Raw genomic sequence first — 14,736 nt, forward strand, 5'->3', positions numbered from 1 at the left:
TACAACCTACACAGGGACACCTCATTGTTATAATAATACAGTAATCTGTCATTTACTACAACCTTCACAGGGGACACCTCATTGTTATACTAATACATATATCTGTCATGTGCTACAACCTACACAGGGGACACCTCATTGTTATAATAATACAGTAATCTGTCATGTGCTACAACCTACACAGGGGACACCTCATTGTTATAATAATACAGTAATCTGTCATTTACTACAACCTTCACAGGGGACACCTCATTGTTATACTAATACATATATCTGTCATTTACTACAACCTTCACAGGGGACACCTCATTGTTATATTAATACATATATCTGTCATGTGCTACAACCTACACAGGGGACACCTCATTGTTATAATAATACAGTAATCTGTCATTTACTACAACCTTCACAGGGGACACCTCATTGTTATACTAATACATATATCTGTCATGTGCTACAACCTACACAGGGGACACCTCATTGTTATAATAATACAGTAATCTGTCATTTACTACAACCTTCACAGGGGACACCTCATTGTTATACTAATACATATATCTGTCATGTGCTACAACCTTCACAGGGGACACCTCATTGTTATAATAATACAGTAATCTGTCATTTACTACAACCTTCACAGGGGACACCTCATTGTTATAATAATACAGTAATCTGTCATTTACTACAACCTTCACAGGGGACACCTCATTGTTATACTAATACATATATCTGTCATGTGCTACAACCTACACAGGGGACACCTCATTGTTATAATAATACAGTAATCTGTCATTTACTACAACCTTCACAGGGGACACCTCATTGTTATACTAATACATATATCTGTCATGTGCTACAACCTACACAGGGGACACCTCATTGTTATACTAATACAGTTATCTGTCATGTGCTACAACCTACACAGGGGACACCTCATTGTTATAATAATACAGTAATCTGTCATTTACTACAACCTTCACAGGGGACACCTCATTGTTATACTAATACACATATCTGTCATGTGCTACAACCTACACAGGGGACACCTCATTGTTATAATAATACAGTAATCTGTCATTTACTACAACCTTCACAGGGGACACCTCATTGTTATACTAATACACATATCTGTCATGTGCTACAACCTACACAGGGGACACCTCATTGTTATAATAATACAGTAATCTGTCATTTACTACAACCTTCACAGGGGACACCTCATTGTTATACTAATACACATATCTGTCATGTGCTACAACCTACACAGGGGACACCTCATTGTTATAATAATACAGTAATCTGTCATTTACTACAACCTTCACAGGGGACACCTCATTGTTATACTAATACATATATCTGTCATTTACTACAACCTTCACAGGGGACACCTCATTGTTATATTAATACATATATCTGTCATGTGCTACAACCTACACAGGGGACACCTCATTGTTATAATAATACAGTAATCTGTCATTTACTACAACCTTCACAGGGGACACCTCATTGTTATACTAATACATATATCTGTCATGTGCTACAACCTACACAGGGGACACCTCATTGTTATAATAATACAGTAATCTGTCATTTACTACAACCTTCACAGGGGACACCTCATTGTTATACTAATACATATATCTGTCATGTGCTACAACCTTCACAGGGGACACCTCATTGTTATAATAATACAGTAATCTGTCATTTACTACAACCTTCACAGGGGACACCTCATTGTTATACTAATACATATATCTGTCATGTGCTACAACCTTCACAGGGGACACCTCATTGTTATACTAATACATATATCTGTCATGTGCTACAACCTTCACAGGGGACACCTCATTGTTATACTAATACATATATCTGTCATGTGCTACAACCTACACAGGGACACCTCATTGTTATAATAATATAGTAATCTGTCATTTACTACAACCTTCACAGGGGACACCTCATTGTTATACTAATACATATATCTGTCATTTACTACAACCTTCACAGGGGACACCTCATTGTTATACTAATACACATATCTGTCATGTGCTACAACCTACACAGGGGACACCTCATTGTTATAATAATACAGTAATCTGTCATTTACTACAACCTTCACAGGGGACACCTCATTGTTATACTAATACACATATCTGTCATGTGCTACAACCTACACAGGGGACACCTCATTGTTATAATAATACAGTAATCTGTCATTTACTACAACCTTCACAGGGGACACCTCATTGTTATACTAATACACATATCTGTCATGTGCTACAACCTACACAGGGGACACCTCATTGTTATAATAATACAGTAATCTGTCATTTACTACAACCTTCACAGGGGACACCTCATTGTTATACTAATACATATATCTGTCATGTGCTACAACCTACACAGGGACACCTCATTGTTATATTAATACAGTAATCTGTCATTTACTACAACCTTCACAGGGGACACCTCATTGTTATACTAATACATATATCTGTCATGTGCTACAACCTACACAGGGGACACCTCATTGTTATAATAATACAGTAATCTGTCATTTACTACAACCTTCACAGGGGACACCTCATTGTTATACTAATACATATATCTGTCATGTGCTACAACCTACACAGGGGACACCTCATTGTTATAATAATACAGTAATCTGTCATTTACTACAACCTTCACAGGGGACACCTCATTGTTATACTAATACATATATCTGTCATGTGCTACAACCTACACAGGGGACACCTCATTGTTATAATAATACAGTAATCTGTCATTTACTACAACCTTCACAGGGGACACCTCATTGTTATACTAATACAGTAATCTGTCATTTACTACAACCTTCACAGGGGACACCTCATTGTTATACTAATACATATATCTGTCATGTGCTACAACCTACTCAGGGGACACCTCATTGTTATACTAATACAGTAATCTGTCATTTACTACAACCTTCACAGGGGACACCTCATTGTTATACTAATACATATATCTGTCATGTGCTACAACCTACACAGGGGACACCTCATTGTTATAATAATACAGTAATCTGTCATTTACTACAACCTTCACAGGGGACACCTCATTGTTATACTAATACATATATCTGTCATGTGCTACAACCTACAGGGGACACCTCATTGTTATAATAATACAGTAATCTGTCATTTACTACAACCTTCACAGGGGACACCTCATTGTTATACTAATACACATATCTGTCATGTGCTACACCCTACACAGGGGACACCTCATTGTTATAATAATACAGTAATCTGTCATTTACTACAACCTTCACAGGGGACACCTCATTGTTATACTAATACATATATCTGTCATGTGCTACAACCTACACAGGGGACACCTCATTGTTATATTAATACATATATCTGTCATGTGCTACAACCTACACAGGGGACACCTCATTGTTATAATAATACAGTAATCTGTCATTTACTACAACCTTCACAGGGGACACCTCATTGTTATACTAATACATATATCTGTCATGTGCTACAACCTACACAGGGGACACCTCATTGTTATAATAATACAGTAATCTGTCATTTACTACAACCTTCACAGGGGACACCTCATTGTTATACTAATACATATATCTGTCATGTGCTACAACCTTCACAGGGGACACCTCATTGTTATAATAATACAGTAATCTGTCATTTACTACAACCTTCACAGGGGACACCTCATTGTTATACTAATGCAGTTATCTGTCATGTGCTACAACATACACAGAGGACACCTCATTGTTATACTAATACATATATCTGTAATGTGCTACAACCTACACAGGGGACACCTCATTGTTATAATAATACAGTAATCTGTCATTTACTACAACCTTCACAGGGGACACCTCATTGTTATACTAATACATATATCTGTCATTTACTACAACCTTCACAGGGGACACCTCATTGTTATACTAATACACATATCTGTCATGTGCTACAACCTTCACAGGGGACACCTCATTGTTATAATAATACAGTAATCTGTCATTTACTACAACCTTCACAGGGGACACCTCATTGTTATACTAATACATATATCTGTCATGTGCTACAACCTACACAGGGGACACCTCATTGTTATAATAATACAGTAATCTGTCATGTGCTACAACCTACACAGGGGACACCTCATTGTTATAATAATACAGTAATCTGTCATTTACTACAACCTTCACAGGGGACACCTCATTGTTATACTAATACATATATCTGTCATTTACTACAACCTTCACAGGGGACACCTCATTGTTATACTAATACAGTAATCTGTCATTTACTACAACCTTCACAGGGGACACCTCATTGTTATATTAATACAGTAATCTGTCATTTACTACAACCTTCACAGGGGACACCTCATTGTTATACTAATGCAGTTATCTGTCATGTGCTACAACATACACAGAGGACACCTCATTGTTATACTAATACATATATCTGTAATGTGCTACAACCTACACAGGGGACACCTCATTGTTATACTAATACATATATCTGTAATGTGCTACAACCTACACAGGGGACACCTCATTGTTATATTAATACAGTTATCTGTCATTTACTACAACCTTCACAGGGGACACCTCATTGTTATACTAATACATATATCTGTCATGTGCTACAACCTTCACAGGGGACACCTCATTGTTATAATAATACAGTAATCTGTCATTTACTACAACCTTCACAGGGGACACCTCATTGTTATAATAATACAGTAATCTGTCATTTACTACAACCTTCACAGGGGACACCTCATTGTTATACTAATACATATATCTGTCATGTGCTACAACCTACACAGGGGACACCTCATTGTTATAATAATACAGTAATCTGTCATTTACTACAACCTTCACAGGGGACACCTCATTGTTATACTAATACATATATCTGTCATGTGCTACAACCTACACAGGGGACACCTCATTGTTATACTAATACAGTTATCTGTCATGTGCTACAACCTACACAGGGGACACCTCATTGTTATAATAATACAGTAATCTGTCATTTACTACAACCTTCACAGGGGACACCTCATTGTTATACTAATACACATATCTGTCATGTGCTACAACCTACACAGGGGACACCTCATTGTTATAATAATACAGTAATCTGTCATTTACTACAACCTTCACAGGGGACACCTCATTGTTATACTAATACACATATCTGTCATGTGCTACAACCTACACAGGGGACACCTCATTGTTATAATAATACAGTAATCTGTCATTTACTACAACCTTCACAGGGGACACCTCATTGTTATACTAATACACATATCTGTCATGTGCTACAACCTACACAGGGGACACCTCATTGTTATAATAATACAGTAATCTGTCATTTACTACAACCTTCACAGGGGACACCTCATTGTTATACTAATACATATATCTGTCATTTACTACAACCTTCACAGGGGACACCTCATTGTTATATTAATACATATATCTGTCATGTGCTACAACCTACACAGGGGACACCTCATTGTTATAATAATACAGTAATCTGTCATTTACTACAACCTTCACAGGGGACACCTCATTGTTATACTAATACATATATCTGTCATGTGCTACAACCTACACAGGGGACACCTCATTGTTATAATAATACAGTAATCTGTCATTTACTACAACCTTCACAGGGGACACCTCATTGTTATACTAATACATATATCTGTCATGTGCTACAACCTTCACAGGGGACACCTCATTGTTATAATAATACAGTAATCTGTCATTTACTACAACCTTCACAGGGGACACCTCATTGTTATACTAATACATATATCTGTCATGTGCTACAACCTTCACAGGGGACACCTCATTGTTATACTAATACATATATCTGTCATGTGCTACAACCTTCACAGGGGACACCTCATTGTTATACTAATACATATATCTGTCATGTGCTACAACCTACACAGGGGACACCTCATTGTTATAATAATATAGTAATCTGTCATTTACTACAACCTTCACAGGGGACACCTCATTGTTATACTAATACATATATCTGTCATTTACTACAACCTTCACAGGGGACACCTCATTGTTATACTAATACACATATCTGTCATGTGCTACAACCTACACAGGGGACACCTCATTGTTATAATAATACAGTAATCTGTCATTTACTACAACCTTCACAGGGGACACCTCATTGTTATACTAATACACATATCTGTCATGTGCTACAACCTACACAGGGGACACCTCATTGTTATAATAATACAGTAATCTGTCATTTACTACAACCTTCACAGGGGACACCTCATTGTTATACTAATACACATATCTGTCATGTGCTACAACCTACACAGGGGACACCTCATTGTTATAATAATACAGTAATCTGTCATTTACTACAACCTTCACAGGGGACACCTCATTGTTATACTAATACATATATCTGTCATGTGCTACAACCTACACAGGGGACACCTCATTGTTATATTAATACAGTAATCTGTCATTTACTACAACCTTCACAGGGGACACCTCATTGTTATACTAATACATATATCTGTCATGTGCTACAACCTACACAGGGGACACCTCATTGTTATAATAATACAGTAATCTGTCATTTACTACAACCTTCACAGGGGACACCTCATTGTTATACTAATACATATATCTGTCATGTGCTACAACCTACACAGGGGACACCTCATTGTTATAATAATACAGTAATCTGTCATTTACTACAACCTTCACAGGGGACACCTCATTGTTATACTAATACATATATCTGTCATGTGCTACAACCTACACAGGGGACACCTCATTGTTATAATAATACAGTAATCTGTCATTTACTACAACCTTCACAGGGGACACCTCATTGTTATACTAATACAGTAATCTGTCATTTACTACAACCTTCACAGGGGACACCTCATTGTTATACTAATACATATATCTGTCATGTGCTACAACCTACTCAGGGGACACCTCATTGTTATACTAATACAGTAATCTGTCATTTACTACAACCTTCACAGGGGACACCTCATTGTTATACTAATACATATATCTGTCATGTGCTACAACCTACACAGGGGACACCTCATTGTTATAATAATACAGTAATCTGTCATTTACTACAACCTTCACAGGGGACACCTCATTGTTATACTAATACATATATCTGTCATGTGCTACAACCTACAGGGGACACCTCATTGTTATAATAATACAGTAATCTGTCATTTACTACAACCTTCACAGGGGACACCTCATTGTTATACTAATACACATATCTGTCATGTGCTACACCCTACACAGGGGACACCTCATTGTTATAATAATACAGTAATCTGTCATTTACTACAACCTTCACAGGGGACACCTCATTGTTATACTAATACATATATCTGTCATGTGCTACAACCTACACAGGGACACCTCATTGTTATATTAATACATATATCTGTCATGTGCTACAACCTACACAGGGACACCTCATTGTTATAATAATACAGTAATCTGTCATTTACTACAACCTTCACAGGGGACACCTCATTGTTATACTAATACATATATCTGTCATGTGCTACAACCTACACAGGGGACACCTCATTGTTATAATAATACAGTAATCTGTCATTTACTACAACCTTCACAGGGGACACCTCATTGTTATACTAATACATATATCTGTCATGTGCTACAACCTTCACAGGGGACACCTCATTGTTATAATAATACAGTAATCTGTCATTTACTACAACCTTCACAGGGGACACCTCATTGTTATACTAATGCAGTTATCTGTCATGTGCTACAACATACACAGAGGACACCTCATTGTTATACTAATACATATATCTGTAATGTGCTACAACCTACACAGGGGACACCTCATTGTTATAATAATACAGTAATCTGTCATTTACTACAACCTTCACAGGGGACACCTCATTGTTATACTAATACATATATCTGTCATTTACTACAACCTTCACAGGGGACACCTCATTGTTATACTAATACACATATCTGTCATGTGCTACAACCTTCACAGGGGACACCTCATTGTTATAATAATACAGTAATCTGTCATTTACTACAACCTTCACAGGGGACACCTCATTGTTATACTAATACATATATCTGTCATGTGCTACAACCTACACAGGGGACACCTCATTGTTATAATAATACAGTAATCTGTCATGTGCTACAACCTACACAGGGGACACCTCATTGTTATAATAATACAGTAATCTGTCATTTACTACAACCTTCACAGGGGACACCTCATTGTTATACTAATACATATATCTGTCATTTACTACAACCTTCACAGGGGACACCTCATTGTTATACTAATACAGTAATCTGTCATTTACTACAACCTTCACAGGGGACACCTCATTGTTATATTAATACAGTAATCTGTCATTTACTACAACCTTCACAGGGGACACCTCATTGTTATACTAATGCAGTTATCTGTCATGTGCTACAACATACACAGAGGACACCTCATTGTTATACTAATACATATATCTGTAATGTGCTACAACCTACACAGGGGACACCTCATTGTTATACTAATACATATATCTGTAATGTGCTACAACCTACACAGGGGACACCTCATTGTTATATTAATACAGTTATCTGTCATTTACTACAACCTTCACAGGGGACACCTCATTGTTATACTAATACATATATCTGTCATGTGCTACAACCTTCACAGGGGACACCTCATTGTTATAATAATACAGTAATGTGTCATTTACTACAACCTTCATAGGGGACACCTCATTGTTATACTAATGCAGTTATCTGTCATGTGCTACAACCTATGCAGGGGACACGTCACTGTCATGCTACTACAGTTATCTGTCATGCTACATACTGTATATGGGGCACATCATTCTTACGCTTGGGATAATGGATAAGGTTTCTGGTTTTGAACACTCAGCTCATTTCTTACCTCCTTCCCCATCAATGTCAGTTTTTCATTTTTTATCTGTCAGCGACTGCAGAGGATTAAGGTTATGAGTGATGGAAAGCTGCCTCCTATAGTCCACAGTCTGATTCTCTCTGCTGCCTTTTGCATGCTGTGTGATTCTGATTAAGTCTCTTAAGCTGACAATGCTCTGGGGCAATTCGGAAACTAGAAGAGGCTTCCTGATGCTCTCTTTGACCACATGCTTGGCAACTACCTATGAACTTAATCAATAATTGATCGGAACTGGTAACTTTTTGAAAAAAAAAGATTGCTTAGCATCCGTTTGGCAGTCTGCTAGAATAACTTCAGGAGAATGTTGATAAAACTTGTGGTTCCTTCATGAGTTTCTAGCACCACCTTTCCAATTTCTTGTTTAGCCAGAGGACTTTATTTAATAATGGGTTTTCATATACCTCTAGAAGTAAGTGAAAAGGTACAGACATTTTGATCAGTTTAGGCATAGGACTTCCCATGATATGCACTGTGTATTAATAAAACAGATTACTTACTCCGTCTAATGTCAAATGATATTTCCTTCCAAATTCTGTACTGCAGGGGGCCTTTATATACCCCAAGACTCAGGCTATCAGAAACCAGAGCAGTGTTAGACGTATTTTCTTCATCCTTTCTTTTTAAAATCCTGGAGATAAATACAGGCAATAATATGAGTTCCAGCACTAGCATAAGGCAATGATTTAAACAATAACAATAATAAAATAAATAATTGTACAACCATACCATTTACACTTCTCCAAGATTTCCTATGTAGAAAAGAAAAAAAATTATTATAATGTCATCATGGATATTTCTGTTGTTTGACTACATACATATGATTATGGAAATATTCACTAGGTTTGTTTGACATATTATGTTTACAAAAGGATACGGCGTCCTTAGCAGAGGACAAAATGGGCAGGAGAGTAAACAGCTTTTCAAATAAGAATCAATAGGCTTGTGATAAATACAGTCACACATGTACAAACTCAATTTCAAAAACAATTCCTTTAGCCTTCCTTAAGTCAATGACTGCATCTGGCTGTGAAGATCAGAATAAAATATCATGTAAATCTGCTTTGAAACTCCATTTTTTTCTTTTTGCGTTCTCTATCATTTGCTTACTTATCTTTGATATTCATGGATATCACAAGCCACGGGTCGGAATTCTGAAAACTGCCACAAATTGAAGGGTAATCTCCTTTATAAAGCACAAGCAACTAGTTTTATTAATTATATCAAATATATAATTTTAAATGACGTGGCAAGGCTGAAAGACCATGTCAGCTTAATGCCACCGCAAAGCAATCCATTTGGGAAGGTGTAACCATGATATGATTAGTAACAGCACTAAAAGATAACACGGACAGGTGGTAGGTATATCAGAAGGCCTAAATGTATGCTGGGTAATGGAAGTACTATGGAAGACTGGTGAATACAGGATGTGGGAGAAGAATCCCAGAAAAGACTGATACATGCTAGGATGATTCACAACCCATTACAGACAGCTGGCAGAGAAAGGACCTCATGATTGTCTGACAATTTACTGCAGAAGATTGAGGCTATTGCTGCTAACAAGTTTCATACAGTAGTCTACTGGGTCTGAGTCCCTTAAACTCAGTTTGTCTGCTGTGTGAAATTATGCAAGTCACTGAACCAGACAATGCTACCACAGCCCCAGTGAAAATGGATCTAATCCGAGCTGGATAACCCATTTAACAAAACATACAAAATTAGTATAGAGTAACAGGTATAGAACTATAAGAGAGAGACACTTAAGAAGAGGCCACTATAATATTGCATAATTTACATATTAAAATCCATATAAACTGAGAACAGAACAGCTTGACATGTATAGTGTTGAGAAAAGAAGTCAAAATGGTACATGGTAGAAAGATTTTACTACCAAAGAAAATTCCCAGAGTATAAGTAGGCAGTACAGTTAAAACAAGATGTAAGAAAAGAATGGGACACATTTTGAGAATATAAGATTGATGGCTCAGGGGAGACATGAAGAAGTGTTTTTACTCAGAGAGCAGTGTACAACAGCTTTCCTATAGAGTTAGTGTGTGAAGTGTTGGAGGAGGTGACACAAGGGAAGTGTCAGCAGAGTAGCTGAAGTAAACTTGCACACCTTGGATGGAGGGTCATCACTGGTATGTGAAAGAACACTGTCACAGGCACACTGGCTAAATAAATTGCTACCCCCTTTAGCTAGTGTTAGCATGGATGGATCCATATGAAGGGAGTCTGGCCTAATAGCTAAGGTGTTTACCTTAAAGACACAAGGTGCAGAGTTTGATTCTCACATTGGGTAATTGGCTAGGCTTAAAATGGCCCACAAGGGCGGTTAACTTAGTAATAATTCTATTAACTTATTATGCGGAAGTCACAGCCATGGCATGGGGGCATCCCACCCTAGATGACAGTAGCATTCCTGATGACCAACTGTTATCCCAAATCGGAATGGTTAGTGAGCTGTTTCCCGCAAGAGAATTAATGGCCCATATAGGCTGGCCGTTTGATGCTGCATAGATAGCATGGGGATCACAGGGGGAAAAACAGTTTGTGGATTCATTGCACGAGTACAAGGCCATCCTTATGAGGACTGATTTGGAAGGATAAGTAGTAAGACAACTAGGGACTGTGGTTCATCCTGTAAGTAATGGATGGGTGTATAATCCACCATTGCTGAATGTATAGTGTAAAGCCTATCTTTCTATATGTAGTTTTCATCCAAGTTTTTTGAATCTTTATCTTAGGATATCACCTCATAAGCTGCTTATCATCACTGAGAATTTCAAATACAAGGGGCGGTTTTTGTAGTTACTGTACAGAATAGTCCTTGTTCTGTTAGGATCAAAAGCAGTTGTTTCCTGTATCAGTCAGGTGAGTGGTCTTTCACTCATGAGATCATCAAAATGCATAGTTAACGTGTCAATCACAGGAAAAATAGGCAGTACTAGCCATGTTAGCAGTGAATAATCCCAAAATGAAATACTGACACAAAACTTAGCAATTGTCAATATTTCCGAAAGTATATTTTCAAAATGCTTATCATGGCATCCCTTCTCACAACTTACCACAGTGTCCTTTTGCAATTCAATACCAAACAATAATACTGTTGGCAATTGCAAAAGCACCATTACTGATAACATTGCCCTTTATCAATACTACAGGTTACAAAGGTTGGCTGCACAATAGCAATTAGAAAATGTGACCTAATGATTTTATTACCAGTTAATATCCTTTGCTATTGTAAATGCAATGATCTGTAATGGTTGACACACTATATGTCTCAGAGTAATTGTCAGATAACTGCTGGTTCACTAGGAAACAGATGAAGGCAAGACAGTGCTGTATATTTGCAAGCAAGAACCATAACAGGGCATGTAATCAGTAAGTGCAGTATTTACAAAGATAACAGTTGGAATAATTGTACAACTGACATGTAATGCTATAATATGACACTACATTCTGTGTAATCTGTGTGCTGAATGAGTTTTGTTCATTGATGCAAAGGTTTGTCTGTGAAAAACATGTTGCCAGCCATCATACCCATCCGGTTTTCTGAAGGTGCATTGTAGTGAGCTTTGTAATCCATTGTTATGGTTGCATATCTCCTGTGCACTAGCACGTTTTACTGTTGATGTCCTCTATTCTTTTCAGTATTTACAACTATTTCAGCCCGTTTTCAATTGCTTACTTCTCCTATTAAAAACACACACACACACACATTTGCATGATTCTGCTTGTAACACAAACAGGCTACATATAGGGTGGCTCAGCAGTGCACAAACTGGATTACTGGAATACTCACATATCCAATCAGATGCATTCTATAATTGTGCCCTGCACAAACCTGCTAAGCTTCATTGGGCTTAGCTTAACAGTGAGAGCTGCACAATGAATACTAAGATATGGAACTTCATGTAACTGATCCTGTGGCACCAGGTGATAAGTCTAGAACTGGAGTCAACATGGTCCTGGGTTCTAGTACAGGTTGTGCTGCCTTTGTTTTATTGTACTGACATTGCAGTATGTATCATTGACCTGAAACATACACAAGTGTCATTGTGAGGTATTAATTGAAGGCACCCAGTTTCTATTTTTAACTGTCTGAGACATATCTGCCAGTTGCGCAAATGAGGTGAGCAAAGCTTAAGCCATTTGCACAATGCGCCACTTAGCGCAAACATTAAAAAAAGAAAACAAATGATAAAAAACAAAGAAAAATAAAATATAGCTAGTTCTGGCTCTTTCCCCCCTTGCTTTGGCCAGATGTCTTGCTCTAAGAGGTTGAGAGGTCTTCATGACTTATGACTGTTCCTTGGGGGGGGCGTAGCAGCAGGGCTACATTCTACAAAACTCATTGCTCTAGTGATTTTCTAAGTTTGTAAGAGCACCATTTAAAATGTTTCCCTATTGACCCCATGACAGAGCCAAATCCCTAAATGGGAAGGCATCTCTGATCAATACTAGCAAAAAACTACGATCACTCATAAAATCATCCAAGGCCAACTTTGAGAGAAAAATCGCTAATGACACAAAAGACAATCATAAAGCCTTCTTTAGCTATGTTAGAAACCTGGGTGGAAACTCCCAGATATGCTCAGAATTAGTCCAAAATGATAAAAAAATCACTGAACCCACAGACATTGCCAACATACTGGCAGACAGGTTCAGTGCAAATTCTCCTCCCACCCCCAAAAGGAGAAATATCTATCCCACCAGAGTCTAGCCTCCCAAACATCTCAGATGCCCAGGTGAGAGCTGCTCTCTAAAGCAAAAACACAGCATCAATGGGACCGACGGTGTCCCCGGCTGTGTGCTACACGAACTCAATGAGGAACTAAACCCACACATAAGGCTGCTGTTTAATCTTAGCCTTACTACAGGATACGCCCAAAGAATGGCGTCGGCAACTGTGGTCCCACTCCACAAAGGCGGTGCTTCTACGGACCCTGGAAATTACCACCCCATAAGCTTGACGAGCCTGGTCTGCAAAGCTATGGAGAGGATCATAATGGAACTCATAAATAAAGACATTGGGGACCTACAGACACTGGATCCTACCCAATTTGGCTTTGTCAAGGGCAGATCCTGCCTCTTGAACTTGGTCGACTTTTTCAAACAGTCACTAAGGCCATTGATGAGGGTAAGGCAGTTCACACAGCCTACCTTGACCTAGCAAAAGCATTCGACACAATACCCCACTCGGGCATCATAGAAAAGCTCACCAGCTTAGATGTAAACCCATATGCCACAAGATGGGTTGCAAACTGGCTCAAGGACAGAATACACAGGGTTAGAGTTGCTGGTGCCATGTCAGACTCTAAGCCGGTCACGCGGTGTCCCACAGGGCTCAGTCCTGGGCCCCCTCTTGTTCGGCATTTATTTTTCTGAAGTGCAGGCAAACATAGGGGGAGTGTGGCTGACAAAATTTGCAGATGACTGCAAACTGGGCACCATAATTGACACTCCATCAGACACAGACATCCTCCAGAAAGGTCTCATAGAAATGGATAACTGGTGCCAGAGCCATGGCCTTAAGCTAAATGCCAAAAAATGTATAGTCATACCCTTTGGGAAAAACAAGGTAACCCCTAATTACCACATAGGTGGTAATCCATTAAACACGGAAGAAGTTATCAGGGACCTGGGGACCCAAGATGACAGTAACCTCTCTTTTGACATTCAC

General features: G+C 38.2%; 1 protein-coding gene across 1 annotated transcript in view; it reads right to left on the reverse strand.

Moving 5' to 3' along the window:
- The window catches only part of LOC122797928 (zinc-binding protein A33-like), a 278,438-nt gene that overhangs the window by 48,632 nt on the left and 215,070 nt on the right, over positions 1–14,736 (reverse strand). Inside the window, exons 4-5 of the mRNA XM_044066447.1 lie at positions 9,780–9,802; positions 9,551–9,681 (exon numbers count right to left, since the gene is read on the reverse strand). Coding sequence (XP_043922382.1) covers positions 9,551–9,681; positions 9,780–9,802 — 154 coding nt within the window. The remainder of the gene's footprint in view (positions 1–9,550; positions 9,682–9,779; positions 9,803–14,736) is intronic.

This window comes from Protopterus annectens, chromosome 3.part1, assembly GCF_019279795.1.
Source record: "Protopterus annectens isolate FY-2018-M chromosome 3.part1, PAN1.0, whole genome shotgun sequence".
NCBI lineage: Eukaryota > Metazoa > Chordata > Ceratodontiformes > Protopteridae > Protopterus > Protopterus annectens.